This window comes from Mesoplodon mirus (genome assembly GCF_964341445.2).
Source record: "Mesoplodon mirus genome assembly, chromosome: 7".
NCBI classification, from domain to species: domain Eukaryota; kingdom Metazoa; phylum Chordata; class Mammalia; order Artiodactyla; family Ziphiidae; genus Mesoplodon; species Mesoplodon mirus.
Genome location: NC_138983.1, coordinates 78,775,619 through 78,797,884, shown reverse-complemented (window position 1 = coordinate 78,797,884; position 22,266 = coordinate 78,775,619). Strand labels below are relative to the sequence as shown.

The 22,266-nt window shown below is 45.4% G+C and overlaps 1 protein-coding gene across 1 annotated transcript in view; it reads right to left on the bottom strand.

Moving 5' to 3' along the window:
- The window catches only part of LOC309808824 (forkhead-associated domain-containing protein 1-like), a gene marked incomplete at both ends in the record, with an annotated part of 100,151 nt that overhangs the window by 51,925 nt on the left and 25,960 nt on the right, over positions 1-22,266 (bottom strand). The window contains 3 exons of the mRNA XM_082629398.1: positions 478-714; positions 3,818-3,927; positions 12,761-13,031. Of these exons, the coding sequence (XP_082485524.1) occupies positions 478-714; positions 3,818-3,927; positions 12,761-13,031 (618 nt within the window). The remainder of the gene's footprint in view (positions 1-477; positions 715-3,817; positions 3,928-12,760; positions 13,032-22,266) is intronic.

Here is a 22,266-nt window from a genome sequence, read left to right as displayed (position 1 = left end):
CTGCACTCTAGAGTCCGTGAGCCACAGCTACTGAAGCCCTCATGCTGCAACTACTGAAGCCCACGTGCCTAGAGCCCATGCTCTGCAGCAAGAGAAGCCACTGAAATGAGAAGCCCACGCACCGCAGTGAAGAGTAGCCCCTACTCACTGCAACTAGAGAAAGCCCGTGCACAGCAACGAAGACCCAATGCAGCCATAAATAAATACATTAAATAAGTAAATAAATAAATAAATAAGCTAATGCACCCAAAGCACCTGCACCGGGGCCTGAACATGGTAGGCACTTAATCAAATCTAATATTGTTCTTACAAGGCTAGAAACTTGCCAACCCTCCACTCCCTGGATCTGCACTCTTCACCATGCTGTGCTGACTGCCCATTTCTAACTACCCGGGTGGCTCCCCCCAGGCTCTACCTGAGAGCTGTCACCCTGTGTTGTGACCCCAAGGCCCCGACCCACTTGTCTCTGAGCCCTACCTGGTTTTTCAAGCTCTGGATCTCTCTCTGTTGGGCATCGTCCTCTTCATGCAGAACCTGAAACTTGGGCGGGATCACCCTCTCCTTCTGCCTGGAGGTGGCTGTTTCCAACAGCTTCTGCCTCAGGTTGGCCACTTGGTTCTGCAGGCTTGCTATCACGGTGTCTTTGTATTTAGATTCAAGTTCAAAATCGGAGAGACGGCTGACTTCTTTTCCCAGCAGCAGAATTATTTCATCCTGGGTGGAGGACAGATGGGAAATTTACTAGGTGTGGGTCTGGATGTAAGGCTGAGCCCATTTAAAGAAAGACAGGAAAAATATGGTATCATTCTTTGGGAAGGTGAGGGCAGGCAGGGAGGGAAAAAGCAGACTTTCAAGGCTATCTCTGTCACTTCGAAAATCTCATAGAGACAAGAATTGGGTTAAAATGATGTACTTGTATATAGACTCCTGTAATGGATGTCTGTACCTCACAGGTACGGAAACTTTCCTTTCCCCAAGAATTAGACTTTCATATTAAGAACAACCATCCCACTTGGGAACATTTGTTGCTAGAAAGTTTACTTAGAATGATTTCATTTATAATATACAGCCTAGCACACTGGGGACCTAGGAAAGGTACTTAGGAAAACAACATTCTGTTTGACCACTTTCTGCCTATAATGAGGGTTATTTGTTTTAACTTAAAACATTCTGAACTATTTGTTTTCCCTTTCCTCTCTTCTAATATTTCCTGCCTCTTTTGGCTATTCATGTATGAATTTTTTCCAGGTAACTCAATCTGGAAAGTAAATGAGACAGGAATAGTGATTTATTTGCATGGGCTCATGTAAACTTTCGGCTGGAAAAACAAAATTGCTGGTAGACTGTACCCACAGGTATAATTAACCCTGTCCTCCATCTCTCCAGTGAAAAAGCTCTGCAGCCAAAGAATTGGTTAGGTTTTCCAAAAAAGGAAAAAAAAATTCCCCCAAACTTCTCACCAGACGTTATCAATAAAATGTCAGAAAAACTGAAGAAGAAGAAGAAGAAGAAAAAATTCCCCAGAGGCCTTTTCCAAAGCAGTCACAGGAGGAGGTAAACGGGCAATTTCTGGGCCAGCTCATTCCCAGGAGAGCCGTCCAGTCAGCCTCACGACCTGCTAGCTCCGTGACCGGGGGAAGGACAGGGTCTCGCTCATGAGAAAGCCTGTCTGACATTGCCAGCTGCTGCCAGGGGCCTTCCTTTGGGTCCTTGTGAAAGTTGGTGGCAAAACTTCAAGAGAGAGCATCAGACATATTCCCTACTCCTGGGCAGTTTCCCCTGTTTCACCCTGTTATGATCAGCCAGGTGCTTATTCATTTTTCATGCAACAAACATTCATAGGGCAGCAACTAAGTGCCAGGCCCCGTGACAGTGCTGGAATATAAGAAGTTTGCAGAGGGCAGTGGACAGCTGTGGGTTCTGCTTTCCTGCTGAGGGTCCCTTTGCCCTTCTGGAGGGAGCGTTCCTCCTTCCATGGGGTCTGGGTAGGATTATCAGTCATGTGCCCTGCTCCTTCCTGTCCCACCTCCCCATGTGCATGTGGCCCAAGCTGGTCAATCAGAGATTTCACACATCGATTACAGAGGGAGAGGATCTTGCCTTCTTTTGGATCATAAACTTTAAATATGTAGGCTTGTTTGCCTGAGTTTGTCTTTTCTGACGCACAAAGCCAGCCTTATGTAGAAAGCCAGACTCTGAGGGAAACAGAGGGGAGAGGTTGGTAGTGGGGAGGTGTTCTGATGACATTATTCAAGCTCCTGGATCTAGCCATACCTGAAGCTAGTGGCCCTTTAAATTTTCCAATAAGTTGAGCTAATCAATGCTCCCCCTCAAGCTAATTTGTTTATTGTCACTTGAAGGAGTCCTGGCAAGTCAGGGTATAAACGACTTATAAAGAGAAAGAATTCTTTCTATTATAAATAAAAAAAATGATAAATGGCTTATAAACATTTTCTATAAATAGAAAAAATTATAGTGGTTGCACTATATTTCCGAGTTAAAATTGAGGCAGGTTGAAAAATGGCAACAAATACTTTGCAGTTTTGCCATCCAGTCTATTTCCCCACCCTCTAGTCTGGGCTGGCCCCGTGACTTGCTTTAACCAATGGAATGGAGTGGAAGTGATGCTGCATGATCTCCAGGCAAGTTCTTACAGGCTGTGCAGCTTCTGCTCTGGCCCCCTGGGAACCCCGAGACCACCGTGCTGTGATGAAAAACCACATGCACAAAGGGGCGCACCAGTCCAGGCGTCCTGGCTGAGGCCCTAGATGTGGGAAGGAGGCCAATGGAGACCGACCACCAAACTGGCCAAGCCAGCGGCTGACTGAGGCCGCATGAGTGAGGCCAGGGGACGCGAGCAAAGGAACCTTCCAGGTCAACCCATAGATTCTGGGGAATAATGAATTGCTGTTTGAAGCCGCTAAGTTTTGGGATGGCTTGTTACACAGTGATAAATACAGAATCTGAGTGTGGCTTCTCGCCTTTCTGCAACATTTTTCAGAGTCTGGTCCCAGGATGCCTGGTTGGAACCCCCTGCCTCCTGAAGGTTTGGATTTCCGTGTCTGACAAGAACCCCAGGTAGGTCTGCTCCTCACAAACTCTGAGAATTGCTGCAGGAGCAGGCCCTGGCCCTGAAGGAAAGCGAGATATTATAGACTGCTTCTTTTAGAGTAACTTTCAGGTCGTGTCTAAGTGGGGAGAAATTGACCTGGGCCCTTCCCAGGATGGCTTGACTTGAATCCACCTGTTCTGCTCGCATCCCTGCTTTAAACCTCTCTGGTTCTTTAACGAGTCTCTTGGCCCAGGCCTCCCTGACTTCAGGGCTCAATTCCTCCTGCTAGGAACGTGTTTTTGCGTCACTGTTCCATCACTGAAGGTTGACCAAGTGATTACTGTGTGGGAGTTAGAAGTACCCGCTGAGAAGCTAACCAGACCTCGCTTTGAATCCTAACACTGCTCCTTGCATTGGGCAGCCGTGAACACATCACTGAACCTCTCTGAGCTTCAGTTTCCTCATCTGCAAAGTGAGGCTGATAAAATCTATTTTGAAGATGGTGAAGATTAACGAGCTAATAAATGTCAAGTGCACAGGACATGGCCCAGCACACAGTAGGTGCTCAGTACCTTGTAGTTGTAGATGTTATTTGGGATAAAATGAGCAGTGGCCAAACCTGGCTGAATGTCTTGGGAGGAAGAGGTGGTTTCTTGGAAGTAGGAAAAAGGGACAGTCCTTGAGACACAGAGAACAAGAGGCAGTGGCAATCTCTCCATGGTCCCTCTTGCTGCTGTAGCTCTGTGCTTCCCTGAGACCCCTTACCTTATCGTACTGGGCCAGGTCCTGGTCCACAAAAATTTCTCTGTAGGGCTCTGCCCCAGGAATTTCCTCGGCCACTGATTGTTCCGACAGTTCCGCCGCGTTGGTCCACACTAACACACAAGATCAACAGAGAATGCAGAGGAGACTGTGAGTTTCCCCAAAGTCTTAAAGAATATTTTCAGATTAACCTTCACATTCATGAGACTTATGCACTGAAAGCATTACAGGAGGACAGGAAAGGGTAAGAGCTGCCTCATTTCTCTTCCCCAGCATTAACTGCACTGATGCACTGTGGGGTGTCTCTTTCCAGACTTTTTTCTATGCCGCATAAGAGCTGATGACCTTGGGCAAGTCATTTGCTCTCTCTAAGCCTTAGTTTCCACATACATAATTTAGGATCACTGATAGTCTCTGCTATAAAGGGCTATCTGGAGATTAAATAGAATAATGATATAGAGCAGGGGTTGGCAAACTATGGCCCTGCGGCCAAATCTGGCCTTCTGCCTATTTTTGTAAATAAAGTTTTATTGCAACACAGCCACAGTGATTGATTTACATATTATTTATGGCTGCTTCCCAGCTACAAAGGCAGAGCTGACTAGTTGCAGCACAGACCATGTGACCCACAAATCCTAAAGTATTTACTATCTGGCTCTTTACAGGAAAAGTTTGCTGACCACTCATGTAGAGCATTTAGCACTAAACATTAGCTATATATTTTTTTATTACAGTCATATCTTTTCAAAAAACAAAAATGCATTTACATGACAGAGATTCTTATCCAGCTTACTTTTCAGCTAACAATATCAAAAACATCTTCCCATGTCAGTATTTGTAGCTGTACTTGGTTCTTTTCCAGGGTAGCATTGTGGTCCATTGTACAAGTGTGCCAAACGTGTTTAACTAGGATCCACTTGATAGCCATTTAAGCTTTCCTACATTTTTTCTTATTTACCCCAGTATTACAAGGCCTTTTTATATGACTTTCAGGGATTATGGCATTGTGTTTGGGGACCCCACTCTGTATCACATCAGACAGCTCACAATTCACTCACATCAACACTGAATACATTTCTTTTTATTGGTGTAGAAACGTTTGTAAAGATTTCTATAATTCTACGTGTGAGATCACTTGGGCCCAAGCAGCGTATTTTAAATTTCCAAGTGACTATGGTTTCTGGACAGTCACTGAACATTCTTATCTTCCTGTGAAGTGAGAAGCTGAACAAATTGTTTTCAGTGGTGATGAAACTTTAATGAGTATTAACATTAATGATGAATGAAGCATGCACTATCATGTTTGTGGACATTCATCATTTATTCATTTTGCTTCTGCCTTTTTTATTTATGCATTTTAGAATCAAAGATTCCTGCCCCCCAGCCAGGTCTCAAACCTCTTTGTGGACCCCAGAACCTCTAGTGGACATAGCTGATGGCCTGTGGTGCCCAGAGAATGCACAGCCTTGCGTGTTGAATGAGCAGCCCTGGCCACAGTGTTTCCTGGGGCACGAGGAACAGAAGGGCCTGGAACTTCAGCAGCTGCCCATTTTCTCTCCCTCCACCTCCCCAACTAGGTCCATGATTAGAAAACTTTTATTTGAAGCTCACTGCCCCCATCTGACTCTCTTGGATCCTGAGCAGCTAAGTCCTAACTGACTATAGCAGCAGTGCCTGATAGAGAAATAAAGGGAGCTACAGAATGCAATTTTCAATTTTCTAGTAGTCGCATTAAAAAGGTAAAAAGGAGAGATGAATTTTTTAATGATCAATTTGATTTAACCCAATACATTAAAAAAACATCATTTCAACACGTAATCGACAAAAAATATGGAGATATTTTATATTCTTTTTTTTCGAGGCATGAAGCCTTTGAAATCTGGGGTTTATTTTACACTGATTGTGTATCTCAATTTGGAAACTGAATTTTCAGGAGGAAGATTTCATCTGTTTTCAGATTCCTCAAGAAATCGGCTCCCACTGGAGGAAGGTACTGCCTGGCCTGTGTCCCCAGGGAGGGCCTCGGGGTCTGACCCTAAATGGGCCCCTGTCCAGTCTCAGCTTAGAGTTCTGGCATCTGATGCCATCTCTAGGGGTGACTCCGGCTGCCTCTGCAACCCTGTCGTGGCTGTCTTGAGGGACCCTTCCCCGCAAGATGATGGCCGGAGGGGGGACTTCATAAAACTTACAGAACAGGCTGATCGATGAGGTCCCTTTATTAGGGAAGGTGTGTTTACCGAAAGTCTTTGTGGGGCTAGAATTTGCTCTGAGACTCGCTTTCCTTACACCCAGGCAGGGAGGTGCTGGAGCAGTTACCCCTCACCTGCCCCAAACTTCTTTACCGGCTACTGTTATTTATCAGAAAGAACCTAAGGGCCATGTATGACCAAACCGGCTTAACTCTAGCTGCCGGATCCTTCGGAGGTCCCAGTGGGGAGAAGCCCCAGGGAGGGTCGGGAGGGCTGGGGCGGTGGCAAGGCGGATATGGGGACGCAGGCACTTTAAGAATTTTCGGGCATGAGCTGTTGGCCAAAAGGCAGGGGAGTTTCTTTAATATTTTAACAACCCCCAGCTGTCCTGGTGCGCTCCAATAATCACCAGTCTGCAGCAGGGGCAGTATGTGTGCACCTTAACTGTGTCTTTCAGACATTGTAAGTTGTAGATAAAAGTTAAATAACAATCATGGTTAGGTAATAACTTAATTTTTAAATTTTAATATTTAAAATTTAAATATTAAAATTATTAAAATATTAAAATTTAAATATTAAAATATTAAATATTTTAATATTTACTGAATGTTCGCTATGCACCTGGCGCTGCGCTCAGCACTTACACGCAGGATACGATTTCGTCTTCATAACAACCCAGTGAGATAGGCATTATTATTCCCATCTCCATTTTATACGTGAGAGGTATGAGGCACAGAGACGTCAAGTCATCTGCTCAAGGACACACAGCTGGTAAGTGGTAGAGTCAAGGGATGAACCTAAGTTTGTTGGATTCAGAGCCTATGCTTTTAACGACTATGTAGTCAATGTATTGAAGTGGGAAGATGTTTATGACATATTATTGAATTTTAAAAATCAGGTAGGGAATTCCTTGGCAGTCCAGTGGTTAGGATTCTGTGCTTCCACTGCAGGGGGCACAGGTTCCATCCCTGGCTGGGGAACAAAGATCCTGCAAGCTGAGTGGCACAGCCAAAAAAGGAAAAAAAAAGAAGGTTACCTATGTTAGGTTCATATGATCCCATTATTGTGAAAAAAATATATATATATATGAATCAAGATGCTATTTTAATAAGTCACTCCACATATTTTCTTTTCTCAGTAATTCTTCCCCACCTCCCATGAGCTCTTGCCATTAAGATTTGGCCTTGGAGCTGACGTTTTATTGCCTTGTGGTACAGGAAGGATGAGTATTAACTAGAACAGGGTGAGTTTTCCCCCAGGCAAAACGATGTTCTGACTTTTGACAACGTCTGGAGACATTTTTGAGAACCACAGTTAGGGGTGGTGGTGGTGGTGTTGCTACTGGTATCTCTGGTGGGTAGGAGTCAGGGATGCTGCTAAACACCCTACAGTGGACAGGACAGATCCTACAACAAGGAGTTATGCGACCCACCTGTCACTGTGCCAAGATTGAGAAACCCTGACCTGATCTGCAGTAAATAAATCCTTGGCTTTGGGTTTTCAAATAGAATTTTTCAAGTCTAAAGCAAGGTGACAGTCTAACAGTAAACCAATTTAATTGGAAGGGCCCAGCTTTGCTAAGAGAGGAAAGAGCTTTCTCAGAACCCTTAAAAAGAGGTGTTTTCTGTCAAGAGACAGCATGGAGGACTGGAGCACAGAGTTTTCTCTGAAGCGTGGAGTAGAGAGGCCCAGACAGAAAGGAACTCCCCATGACACGGGAAGATGAAAGTCCCTTTCTGAGGATGGGGAGAGAGTCAGGGGAATGAGGGCAAACGTTTGGAAACATGAGACCTGGCTGAGAGGCTGAGGAGATAGAGCCCAGGTAGATGTGAGGGACTCTAAGCCATACGACTCTTCCTTCATTTCTCCAGGGGGAATCCAAGTCCTTTAGAGAAGCCCCAAGTTCAACATGGCACTGGAGAAACCGGTGATTACAGTGGAAAAATTTAAATGGCGGAGTGAAAAAAAGAAAAGAAACAGCCCATGTGCCATGTGTCCAAAGGACGCATTAAAAAAAACCCCCAAAAACCCTGTATATATGTTCATAAGACAGAACATGATGCATACAACAAAATGAATGAATCTCAGAAACACTATGCTGAGTGAAAAAAGCCTTCCACAAAGGAACATGTACTACATGGTTCTGTGTACTTGAGATTCTAGAACAGGAATATCTAATCCATGGCGGGAAAAGAATTCAGAAGAGTGGGTGCCTCTGGGGCCTGGGGCTGGGAATTGACTGGGGAGGGACATGAGGGAACTTTCTGGGGTGATGGTAATGTTCTATATCTTGATAGGAATTCGGGTTACATAGGTGTGCACGACTGGCAAAACTCAGTGAACACATTCAAGATCTACACCTTTCAGGGTGTGGTAGGCAGTCTCCAAGATGGCCCCACTGCTTCTTGTCTCTTGGTATTCAGACCCCTGCATCATCCTCTGCAATACTGGATGGACTTTATGTTAGTTAGCTTGGGCTGCCATAACAAAACACCACAGGAGGTCTTAACAAAAGAAATTCATTTTCTCACAGTTCTGGAGGCTGGCAGTCCAAGATCAAGGTGTGGGCAGGGTTAGGCCTCTCTCCTTGGCTTGCAGACGGCCACCTTCCTGCTGTGTCCTCACATGCCCTTTTCTCTGTGCACGTGCATCCCTGGCGTCTCTCTCTCTCTTCTTACAAGGACACCAGCCCTTGGATTAGGGCCCACCCAATCATCTCATTTGAACTTACTCATCTATTTCAATACACTATCTCCAAATATGGTCACATTCTGCGATATTGGGATTGAGGCCTCAGCATATGAATTTTGGGGGAATGCAATTCAGTCCGTAACAAAGCTTCTCTATGGAACCAAGGATATTGCAGAAATGACACAGTTTGATTCCTGAGGTTAGATCATAAAAGGCATTGCAGCTTCTTCCTCACTCTCTAGGACCACTTGTCTGGAGGAGCTGGCAGCTTGAGGATACTCAAGCAACGTATGGAGAGGTGCACTTAGTGAAGAACTGAGGCCTCTTACCAAAAGCCATGTGAGTGAACCATTCTAGAGGTGGGTCCTCCAGCCCCAGACAAGCCTCCGGAGGACCACAGCCCCAGCCAACACCATTACTGCAACTTCATGAAAAATCCTGAGCAAGAATCCCCCAGCTAAGCCATTCCCAACTTCCTGACGCAGAGAAACTATGAGATAATAAATGTTTACTGTTGTTTTAGGCCATTACATCCTGCAGTAATTTGTTATGCAACAATAAGTAGCAAATACAGGTTTGGGCACCAGGAGTGGTGGAAACTTTAACAAAAACCCTACAATGTGGAGTGGTTTGGGATGGAACAGTGGCCAGAAGCTGGAGGACTTTGGCCAAGGGTCTTTGAGAAAGCGTGAATAGTCTTAGTAGAAGCCCGATGGCCTTTGAGGAGGCAGTGAGGGAAGGGTTCCAGGAAAGTGAGGAAAATGTTACTGGGGTTAAGGGATCCTTGTCAGGTGGTGGCAGAAGGGTTCCTAACACGTTGCCTGTGGTCATGAGGAAGGTAGAAAATGTTTGTGATGAGGCTGAATGGTCTAGCTAGAGAGAGTCCCAGACAGAGTCTTGGAAGGTGCTGCCTGGTTACTTCTTGCTACTTATAGTGAAATGTGAGGGGGAGAGACAGTTAAAGGAAGGGCTGTTAAACCAGGGCAATGTTCTGGGCTTGAAAATTCCCTGCCTCTCCAGGTGGCAAATGAAATGTAAGAAACAGGTTCTGGGCAAAGATCAAATCAAGGGCACTCTCAAGAAAACACAGTCTAGGGAAGAAGCTGAGGGTGTGGTTGTAAAATCCTTTGTTAAGAATACAGATCCAGGGCAGTGTCCAGAAGAACCCTTCGGTCAAAGAACTGGGCTTCTAAGAAGCTTCTGTCCTTTGTCAGTCTTTGAAGAAGTCCATGGTGGAAGGGCTTGGGTCCAAAAAAGTCTGTGGGCGTGGTTTTTGCCTAATAGGATGAACCCCAATAAGAAGCACTGCCAACTCAGACTGACAGAGACCCACAAAAGTCAAAGAAGCGTCTGGACAACCAAGCTTCTACAGGCAGGAAGCAGGCTATAAAACTATGCAGCCACATCCATGGGACACCTTTCATAGGAAAGGGAGGACGACTCCGAAGGCGGAACTCAGGGACCAGCGGGCAGACCCAAGAGCCCTGGAAAGTCATTTCTGGACAAGAGTTGGACTGAAGCCCAATCAAGGAACTGCCGATATTTTCCCAGCTGGACTTCAGAACTGCTTTGGGCCAGTGACTCCTGTGTGTTTCCTGTTTTTCTTCTTTTGGAACAAGAGGAGTGTATGTAGCAGTTATGCTATGTCTGTCCCACCAATATATGCTGGGTGTATGAGGGACAGACCCTTTGTTCAGAGGTCTTCAGATTTCTGGAAGTAGTACTTGATGAGCTGAATGTAAGGTACTACACCCATGAGCCCCATCTGTACCTGGACTTGATTTAGATGAGATTCTGGAATTTGAGCCGATGCTGTTACTGGGGTGAGATTTTGGGGGGCCTCGGGAGAGAGGAGGAGGAGTGTGAATCATTGAGGACCCGAGGGCAGGCTGTGGTAGCCGGCCTCCAAGATGACTGCTGATAATCCCCACCTCCTGGTCTTCAGGCCCATGTGTAGTCTTCTCCCACACTGGAGGGTGACGCCCTGTGTAACCAGCAGGATATTGCAGCAATGACAGAGCATGACTTCTGAGGCTTAGTCACAAGAGATGTTGCCACTTCCATCTTGTCCTCCAGGATCACTTGCTCAGGAGGAGCAGCTGCCGTGTCATGGGAATGCTCGAGCCACTCTCTGGGGAGGCCCATGTGGTGAGGAGCCAGGGCCTCCTGCTGACAGCCATGTGAGCACGCCATCTTGGAAGTGGATCCTGCGGCCCAGGTCAAGCCTTCAGATGACTGCAGCCTTACGAGGGACCCTGAGCCACAGCCGTCCTGCTAAGCTGCTGCCAAATTCCTGACCCACAGAAACCGTATAGATGATAACACATGTTTGATTTTTGCTTTAGGCTGCTACGTTTGGGGAGAATTTGTTATGCAATCATGATAACTAATACACATTGTGTGTTCATTTTACATGAAGGAGACAAAAATGTTGAATTCTAGTTAATGGTATATGTGCTAAAGCATTTAGGGGGAGGACTACAGATGTGTGCTATTTATTTTGAAATGCATCCAAAAAATAAGATGGATTAATGCAGGACAAGAAGGATGGGTAGACAGAAATGTAATAAAGAGTACAGCAAAGTGTTAGCGGTAGAATTAGGAGGAGAGCTGTCTCTGTAAAATTCTTTTTGCTTTGCTGTATGTTTGAAAGTTTTCACATTAAAATGCTGGGGGGAAATGGCTGAGTAATTTCTTAACTTGGGTCGTAGGTACATGAGCATTCCTTAGATGATGATGATGATTATGTAAACTGCAGAGATACCTTTCATTTGCCCCTTAGTCTGTATATTTCAGAATAATAACTATTATTTGAATGGCTGAGGGAAGTGACTAGGTGAGTGGTCCTGAGTGAGACCAGGGAAGGGTGTGGAGGCATCGAGAGACCTGGGGACTCAGAGGGGTCTGGGGCTGGGATGCAGAAAACAGAGAATGGGACCTTCACACCAGTGGCCACAGAAGAAACCTGCAAATCATGCCAGGGACTAAGTCGAGCCAGCTACTCTGCCAGTAAGGCTGGCAAGGCCGAGAGGATGGTGACAGACAGGAAGTCTCCTCCCCAAATGCCATGAGGCCTTCTCGGGGGGAGGGGGGAGAAGGAAACCCTGATGGCTGTGTGTTCCCAAAGTGACCAGGCTGTGAGTGACAGTCACTGAGATAACCAGCCTTAAATTTGACTGAAAAGCGTTAGATTAGATTAGATTGAATACATAACCTCCGGAGAAGTAATTTTCTCCATAAGCCTCAGTCTCCTCTTACCTGTAAAATGGTAATAAGATATTTAAAAACCTCTTAAGGCAAGAGGGATTTCAGTTACCAATATGTCTGTACATCTGAGTCGAAGTATATAAATTTAGATTCTGATACACATTCATATATATTCATATATATGTACAAACACACACACACACACACACACACTCACCACAGAGGTACTGATGTGTGCAGATGGGCAGACCACAGTCTTGGAGGAGTTTGTACCAAAAAGTCAACAGGGAGAATTCTGGTGATAAGGGTGACAGCTTATCTTTTACTGTTTTCTAACTTTCTGCTTATCCCAATTTTTTCACATTTGATTATGTTCTACTTCAGAACCAGAGAACATAAGCAAAGGCCAGAGAAAGACAAATATCATACCATATTGCTTATATGTGGAATCTAAAAAAAGGTACAAATGAACTTATCTACAAAACAGAGATAGAGTTACAGATGTAGAAAATAAACTTATCGTTACCGGGAATAAGAGGGGGGAGGGATAAATTGGAAGAGAGGGATTGACATACACAATACTATAAATAAAGGAGATAACTAAGGACGACCTACTGGATAGCACAGGGAACTCTCCTCAATACTCTGTAATGGTCTATATGGGAAAAGAATCTAAAAAAGAGTGGATACATGTATATGTTGAACAGATTCAGTGTGCTGCATACCTGAAACTAACACAACACTGTAAATCAACTGCACCTCAATAAAAATTTTAAAAAAAAGGGGAAAGCAGAAACTGAGACCCATCCTCCTAGCAAAAGCCCCTCCCCTAAGCCACCAAGGAAGCGCCCATGAGTACCTTGCCTGATGATGGGAACGCTGTGGGCGGCTCTGTCCACCACGAAGGAGAACATCTTCTTGCTGGCACTCATGGGCTGCCTGTGGGAGGCTGGTGGGACCATGGGGGGCTTGGGGGACCCCTGCGACCAGCTCCTCTGCACTGGCGCTGGCCAGATGCCCGGGTAGAAGGGGGTCTGTGTTGGTGAGGGTGACTGGTTCAGTTGCTGGGTGGCCCAAGGTGGCTGTGGCCTTGGCCAAGGTGCTGGGCCCCTCACCCATGGGAAGGAGACCTGCAGGGGCAGACAAGAGGGTCAGGGGAGGTTACGAGCAGCTGGGGTGGTCTTCACCTTTCTGTCCCGGCGACATAATTGCTGCCCTAGATTTCGGCGTATAAGTCACTTCTCCCAGGAAGCCCTCCCAGACTCCCCAAATTTGGGATGTTGGTCCCCACCATAGGTCACCTTGCACACTATCGCACCACCATTTATTGGGTGCAGCCTTCGTGCCAGGCACCCAGTCAAGAGATTCACATGCATTACCTCATTTAATACCCCTGATGCTCTGTGACGAGCCCGAGGCTGAGCAAGACCTAGTGACTTTCCCAGGATCACAGATTTGGCAGTGAGCTTCTGAGCTGGTACAACGCCACCTCTGAGCTCTGAGAGGCTGACAGCTTTTTGTCTACCTTGCTCAGCACCGTATCCTCAGCTCCTAGAATAAACCCTTGGCACATACACAGTAGGTCCTTAAATACTGGTTGAAAGAATGAATGAACACATCTCCGAGATTCAAGCCCAGCTCTCCAGGACACACACGTCCACACTGTGTGTCTCCCTGGCACTCCCATTCCACCTGTTCCCCGAAGCCGAGAGCTCTGGGGTGGCAGGCACCCCAACTGGCTCGCACCCCAACTGGCTCATTAACCTGTGATCCTCAACATCTGCCACATCTGATTCTTGGCAGACGCTCCATAAATATCTATTGAGGGAACCTTTTTTCATCTGATCCAGCGGAAGATGTCTGTAGCTACTTTCATTAGAGAGCACATCAAAATCCATCTATACCGGGAGAAGCAAATGCTGAGAGGTGCTGACACCTGGCTTTGTCTTGGTTAATGCTGTTGTGGCCGTCCCTCCCCGAGCCTAGTGGTTAAACCGTGACATCGTGAATGCTACCATTTACTGTAATTACTCACCGATTTCTCGCGATAGCCCTGAAGGGGAGGAGCTCTCCTTATTCCTAGCTTACAAATGAGGCTTGGAGAGGTTAAGGACTTCACCAAGCTCAGGTGGTGGTGGAGAGGGTGGTGGGACTGGGGTTCTGGAAAGCTCTTTCCCTCTCTGTCTCTCTCTCCCTTCTCTGCCCCGCCCCCAGTCTCTTGGCAGAAAAAAACACACTTTTCAAGGAAGAAGCTAAGTTCAAAGGTTTGCCGCCTGTGGCGGTCACGTTTCTCTTTCTGCAGACTGCAGACACGTAATGAGAAACAGGACAGAATGCTTCCGAAATAGGAGCACTGGCAGACAGAACTTCCTATAGCTCCAGCTGGATTGTATTCAAGAGGAAGGTTCTCCACTCACTCAGGTTCCCAAACCAGTCTTTTAGCTACAGTCTTTCCCAGCCAAGTCAAGAATCCGGTGAATTCCCCTGAAGACTTTTTTGGAGTCAGGGAGAACACTGTTCGGGAAAATCAAACTCCAATTGCCTGGTGACACCTGGCCCAGCATTTATGATGACACTGGCCCCGTTGAAACCTGTTTCAGGAACGGACTTGGCAGTGTTCCAGAACTCTGTTACCTTATGTGAAGATTCGAATTTCTCTCCACTGTGGGCACCTCGGTCTCCACCTAAGCTTTCTTCCTTTGTCTCCTTTCAGAAGCTGAGGTGTCCTGCTCCTGCCTTGCACTCACTTCTCCATCCATCCGATCCCTTCCCGTCCTCTCCTCTGGGGCTGTCTTGCCTCAATCATTCCTACAACCTTTCCTCATCGATTTAATAAAGATTTATCGAATGAAAGGGCTGAAGGTGGGAAGGGGGAAATTTGAATATGTTTTACCCCCGCCTGAGAGAAAACAAATCGAGAGACCACGGGTAGTGTGGAGGAATTCCCTTTTGTGCTGGGATGCTCAGGTAGATGTGCCTCACTGCCCACTAACTGCCAGGGTGCTGAAGGGAGTGGTCATATCTCATGCCTCAAGTGGTTCACTGCCGTAGTGGACAGGCCGCAACCCACCTGGCTCTTCTGGAATTCCAGGAATCTCCCTCCCAATCTGTTGGCCCATTGCTGTGGGCGGGGCTAAGCAATCAACCAATCACACTCCCTGGACATACTGATTGGTTCAGTGGTGGGGCAAGTGATCCAATCAGAGCCAAGGAGACCCAAGAAGACTTGGCTGGACACCAGGATCTGGAGTGACCTGGTGGACTTCAGAATGCAGCCAGCATGAGGGAGTGGAGTCCAGGCATGGAGAGAGGGAAGCTGTTTATTTATTTTTCAAATTGTGGTAAATAACCTGCAACATAAAATTTATCATCTTAGCCATTTTAAAGTAAATAGTTCAGTGGTGTTAAGTATTTTCACATTTCTGTGAGATGGATCTCCAGAACTTTTTCGTCTTGCAAAACGTAAACTCTATTAACCATTAGACAACAACTCCCCATTCCCCCCGCCACCCAGCCGTGGTGACCAACATTCTGTCTCTATGAATTGGACTACTCTAAGTACCAAGTACCTCAAATAAGTGAAATCACATGGTACTTGTCTTTTTGTGACTGGCGTATTTCACTTAGCATAATGTCCTCAAGGTTCATCCATGTCAGAATTTCCTTCATTTTTAAGGCTAAACAATATTCCATCATACAGTTTAGAGTGTATTTTGTTTATCCATTAAGCGTCACGGACATTTGGATGGTTTCTACCTCTTGGCTATTGTAACTATGCTGCTGTGAACATGGTGGGGAAAATAAGGAAGCTGGTTTTGAGCCTTGGCTCGGGTGCTACCCTGAAGTGCTCCATCCCTGAGGCCAGCTAGAGCTGGTTTCTGTCGCTTGCAGCACACAGAGCCCGAACGATAGGGCCCCTATGGGGAAGGAGCCAAAGATGTGTAAATGCAGCAGACTCCAAGCTCTTCGGGTTTAAAAATTAAAAAATAAAGTGTTTTTTTTTTCTCTGAAGCGTGTTGGTTGAGGGTAGCTTTAGTTGGATGGTTAAAGTGGGTTTTCTCTAGTTTGCCGGCTTGCTCTATCACAGGGACGGTCAAGGTTTTCTCAGAAATTGCTGATGGTAACTACAATGAAACAGGCAGGGAGAAAAGCAAACATAAGAAAAAGACTCACATTTAAAAGCCAGCTCTGGGCTGTACAGGAAGCATGGGGTCAATGTCAGTTATCAACAAGTCTGTTCTTATTATTTTTTTAGTTTAGATTTAAATTTATTTATTTTTGGCAGTGTTGGGTTTTCGTTGCTATGTGCAGGCTTTCTTTAGTTGCGGCGAGCAGGGGCTACTCCTCGTTGTGGTGCATGGGCTTCTCCTTGCGGTGGCTTCTCTTGTTTCGGAGTGTGGGCTCTAGGCACATGGGCTGCAGTAGCTGGGGCACATGGGCTCAGTAGTTGTGGCTCGTGGGCTCTAGAGCGCAGGCTCAGTAGTTGTGGTGCACGGGCTGTTACTCTGCAACATGTGGGATCTTCCCGGACCAGGGCTCGAACCTGTGTCCCCTGCATTGGCAGGTGGGTTCTTATCCACTGTGTCACCGGGGAAGTCCCCAAGTCTGTTTTTAGAAACTTTAGTTTAAAAATACACACTAATGCTTTTTCTCTTTCTTTGTGTCTGTTCTCTGACCATATGGTATGTTGCCATGGTTGGTTTTTTTGTTTTGTTTTTGAGATAGCATATGTGATACTCCTGATTTCTTTTCCATACTACCTTTAAAATAGCAAGTTGTCAACCACCTGGATTAACCACGACCACACCACGACTGAATTTATATTAGCTTTAAAAAACACGGGTCAATGATTTACTCAAGAAGTCACTATCCATTTTCTTTCAAATTATCTACTTGTTCTTTGTGTTATTTCTCAAATATCTGCTTCTAACCCTGTAAAGAGTATAAGTTGAACGGGACACCCTAAAAAACATTCGAAGTAGTTTGCACATCGAGTGCCTACAGTACACATGAATTCTGCCAGGAAGCCCTGGAGCCTGCAGAGAAGGTGGAAACTTAGACCTTGCCCTTGGAGAGCTTGTTATGTGCTCTGCCATTTGTAAGTAATTGTGGACAATACAACGGCTATGAGCCACTGTGTAGAGAAGCCACAGATGTGCCACAGACTGTGCTGGGCACTTAATGCATGTGGTCTCATCTGATCTCCAGAATAATCTTGCAGGAGGCATTTTACCCCTCATTGTGTGGATTAAGAAACTGAAGCTCAGAGAGGTTAAATGACTTGCCCAAGGTCTCACAGCCAGGAAGTGGTGACACTATTGGACTCCAATACCTGTGCTCTTAGGACTTCTAGGTTACTCGAAGTCATGATTTATTACCTGCCTTCCATACTCACAAACGGATCTTAGACGATTGGTTAGTGAATGATAGGATATTTTCCGAGTTAAAAAAAGGAAATGAACATTAGATGGTGTGAAAAACCACAAGACATCACATGGGCTACTTAGAAATGGGATTTTCTAGGAACACTGACAACTGTCTTATGGAAGTGTTATTCATCTGGTACATGCCACGCCCTGGAAGCAGCTCAGAGGACCCCAGCCTCAATCTGGGAAGACCTGTGGTATGTTTACTGCTGTACCAGAGGAGTCCTGGGGTCAGCTGGTACCCGCCCACGAGAACCGATTGTTAAATGTCCAGGAATTTTGCCAACTGGTTGATAAACATAGCCATTAATAAGAATTAACTTACATAAATTTACAATTAAATTATATCAGAAACAAAGGTGATACAAACTTAAAACTCACCCCTTCCTAATTATTTTACTCTAGTTTATTATTACCTATGCTCTTGAGGTTATTTCACTCTACTATATGTGTCTGTTGGAAATGCTACACAGTGATGTGTTACCACACCTCTCTTTCCATCTCTGTATTCAGGGATGTGTCATTGGGAGCTTGAAATTGACCGTGGAGGGCATATTACACGATAGAAATCAGGAAATGCTATAAATCAGGGCTTGATTTTTAAAAATTATATAAATAGGTTTAATAATGTTGGTTCATGTAGAGTTTGATTTTGTTTCTTTGTTTGTTTTGTTGATTGCCTAGACTTAAGATGGTAATGGAGAAAATGTTAACAATGCAGATTATACAAAAGCATGTTGTGTCTTAGCCATTATGTTATGAATAGAAAAAAAATTGAGGAAACGTTCTTCGAGTATTTGAAAATTATTATCTGATGCAGCAACAAAGTCACTCATGTCACTGATGAACATGTGAAGTTCTAACGTCTTTCTTTTTTCACTTGTATTATTCATAAATCCAAAATATCCAAAAATACCCACGAGTGCTCAGGTTGGGAACTCTCTCATTCGTCAACTGCAATGAGAAATTGGCTATGGATACAAGAGTTCGGCTAAAGTCAATGAAAGCATTCTGTGAGACTCAGCTGGCTATATAGAATTTACAAGAAAGAGTACTGCATTTCTTGTTACATGGAAAGACTGTGCTACACATTCTTTATATCAGTAAACCTTATGCTATGCATCCATGTACTTTACTTTTTCCAGAGAGCTGGTCATTAAATATTTACCAGCCAATCGCTGGCTGTGCTGGCACCCAGCAGAGTGCCTACTACTCATGGTAGGTGTTCGCTGACTGAGCTGAACAGTTGGCAAATATAGTGTAAATAAAAAGCACTTTGATTCTGGGGCTGGGATGGGGAAAATACATGATAAGCCTGGCACATCTTGTAACAGCAGAGAGTAAGGAAGTGCCCAAAATGAAAAGGTGGGGAGATGCTCAAGGACACAGCAACCAACCTGAAAGAGCCCCCAGTGGCCAAGGCTGGAAGAATTTGAGCAAAGTAATAGTTAATGAGTATTGGATTATAACTCAAAGTGTAAAATCAGTATACATGGGTCCATACTGACATAGATACATTAGTGAGTAAATACATAAAGGAGGGAGAAGAGACCGGCTTCCTTACAGAAGAATTTAACATACATAGATGTGGAGCTTAATTCCCACAGTCTGGAAGGGCCTGGGGGGTAGGGGTGATGGTGGCGAGCAGGCACACTGACCGCAGCATGGAGGAGCCATGGACCTGGAAAGGCAGAATGGAGACTAGAAAACATGGCCAGTAGAACTCAGAAGCCAGGAGAGGGGGCTACATGGTGCCAGGACAAATGGCCTTTATCTCAACAAGTCCCGGGATGTCACCGTAACTCAGAGACGGATAATAATTCTATGTCCCCAAGAAAAGGGTAAATCATGTACGGGGTTTCAGTGTGAGAAATCAGGGTTATACATTTAGAACACAGAACCGCCAAGTTATACATTATTTTTAGGTTTTGGAACTTAAAAGAATTAAGTCCCTTTGAGCTGTTCAGAAAAGCCATTCGTTTGGGGTTTTCCCAGCTGTGTTAAAGGAGATCTGGCCCATCTAATTTTCCCATTTTCTTGTAAATCTTCAATCTTATGGTTTTTCCTTTCCTTTCAAGTTCTAATCAGCTTCCTGGTCAGTCCATAAAATGGGAAATAGAATCTAATGAGAAAACAGCCGGATTTTTGCAAATAGCTTTTGCTACCCGTAGACTTGGCCTGCTTCAATTCGGTCTTGCCAGATAGAGAGACGGAATGAATGAATGAATGAATGAATGATCATCAACTAAGTTCAGAGAAGAAGCAACGTGGTTCTGATTTGGTAACAAAGGGTGTGGTCTGCCAGAGGAAGCAGGAAGCGGCCCGGTTCCTGGCCGGGTCCGGGTTCTGTCTCAGCAGGATGCTAAGGGTTCAGCCCGCGCTCCCGTCTCCACCTCCCCCGATGTCATCTGCATCGCCTGTAGACATCTGGTGACAACACAGCCTCAGGGGTCCTTTTGTGTGAGTTTTTGCTGCGGAGGCCGAGCCTGAGGCTGCCTGCTGCCCCGTGCCCTCCACTTCACTGGTCTCGGGAAATCGCCTTTAATATAAAACACCCAGCCTCAGGAGTTCTCATCACATCAGTAAGTCCCCACAGGACCTGTAAGAGCACAGGGTAGAGGAAATCCTATAAGGTCAGGTAGGAGATGACAAAGCTTGACAAGAAACAGGTTTTGTTCTGAAGGGCACCATGCTCTCTGGTCATTCACTCCGTTGCCGGCTCCTCAAACCCCAGTACAGTAAAGCCACATCCTCCTCAACAACGGGCCCTATTCAGAGGTCCCAGGAATGTGGAAACACCACCCTTCTTGGGGATGGACAACTAAGGCCCCGACTCTGAGCTTCTCATCACACCTGTTCACCACAGGAGAGAAATGAGCAACTCTGCTTCCTTGGAGACTGGCCTGGGACTTTTCCAATGGAAAAGTGGATTATTCGTCATTTTCCTCCCCCCCACATCCCTAGTAGCAAATCCCGTTCGGAAGGCTCCACTTAGGCAATAGGAATGCTTCCTAATGTCATGGACATCTTCTTTGTTTTTGCCTCCCCCGCATCCATTTCTTCCATCTTTTGGATGGGCACCTTAATTTTTTTGCAGGCAAGACACCCTTTCCCTGACAATCCTGAGTCCATAGAATTCTGACCCTTCCACCCCAGGGGTGAGACCATAAACCAGGCCTGGCCAATCAGAGCATTCCTGGCCCCTGGCCTCAGTGATTGGTTCAGGGGAAGCCACGTGATCCAAGCCACTGCCAATGAAGATGCTGGCTCTTTCCCTGGAACTGCTACTTTGTAGGATGCTGGGGCTGCTGGTGGCTACTTTCCTACAGGTGAGGCAAGAGTCTGTCTGAGATTGGGAAGCTAACAGGGAAGAAAGAGTCAGATTCCTGACCATGATTTGGGCGCCTGGATCCAGCTGGGCCTAAGCTGCAGCTTTTGCCCTTTTCAGTTCCATGAGCTTTTTTTTTTTTTTTTTTTTTGCCTAGGCTAGTTTTAGTTGGTTTTCTGATACTTGCAAACAATCAAATTTCCTGGACAGTATGCTTACTGAGACTTTAGCATAAGCATCACTATGTACTCAGAGTGAAAGTTGTTTTAAAGGTTATGACATGCTCAAATAAAACCCACCAGACTGTCATCATGCACCAAATTTACCTTTCAACTTATAAAAGTAAAGCAGCATCTCCAGAGAAGAATGATTTAAGACCAAGGAATCAATCATAAGACAAGTAGTAAAACGCTGCTTAGAGAAACTTTGATAGATAAATAGTTCTCTAGCTACAGCAGGCTTCAGACTACAAATCCCAAATTTCTGCTTCAAAAGTGACTCAGGGAAGACATTCCATAGTTTTATTTATTTAGCTTTTTGGCCTCGCCGTGCACTTGTGGGATCTTAGTTACCTGACCAGAAATTGAACCCAGGCCCTCAGCAGTGAGAGCACTGAGTCCTAACCACTGGACCACCAGGGAATTCCCAACAGTCCACAGTTTTAAAAGAAAACTTTCCAGTTGAAGAAACAGGCAAAATTTGTAATATGCATCCGTTGTATATATAATATGTTAATGTCTAGTATATTTATCAGATCCATGTCAATGTAATTATATTATTACTATATTTGCAAATGCATATATATGTGTATGTATATTTAGAACCACATATTTCCAGCTCTTTTTTAAAGAGGTATTGAAAAGACTGTTCAAAGTTTAGTTTTCCAGCTTGTCTGTTTCTTCTTATTCCTCAGTAAACTTAAGCAATTAACCAGCACATTTCCTGGCACACAGTAAGGCTCAATCTGAGTGAGTTCTTTCTCCCCAGCTCCCCCCTCTATTGTAAGTCCTTCTTTTAGAAACCAAGTCAAATGAAAGAGGCAGTACTGCATAATGTTACAAGCAGAGGCTGGTAAACGTTTTGTGTAGAGCCAGACAGTAAGCATTTCCAGCCCTGTGGGCCATAGGATCTGCCCAGCTTACTCTGCCGTTGTAGCCGACAACACAGGCAATACTGAAATGAATGGGATGGCTGTGTTCCCAGGAAACTTTACAAAAGCAGGCGATGGCCCTCATTGGCCTTGGGCCATAACGTGCCGACCTCGGGTTAAGACCTTGGGATCCGGCGTCACACAGACTCTGGTCCGGCTCCCGGCTCTGCTCCGTCTCTGGGACCCTGACGAGTGTGTCATTTCTGTGCCTTGTCTGTAAGACACAGGGATACCAACAACCATTTCTTAGTCTGTGAGAAGTGGGTGAGATAGTGCATGTGAAATGCTGGGAACACTTCCTGGTCCATAATAAATGAGCATAAAACATTAGCCACCAGGTGTGATCACCATCGTCAAAAAAGGAGAAGAAAGGGCGCAACTGAATTTGTCCAGGAACGGCAGCAATATCCCTGGTAAAGAGTTAGTGGGTGGACTTCCCTGGGGGCGCAGTGGTTAAGAAT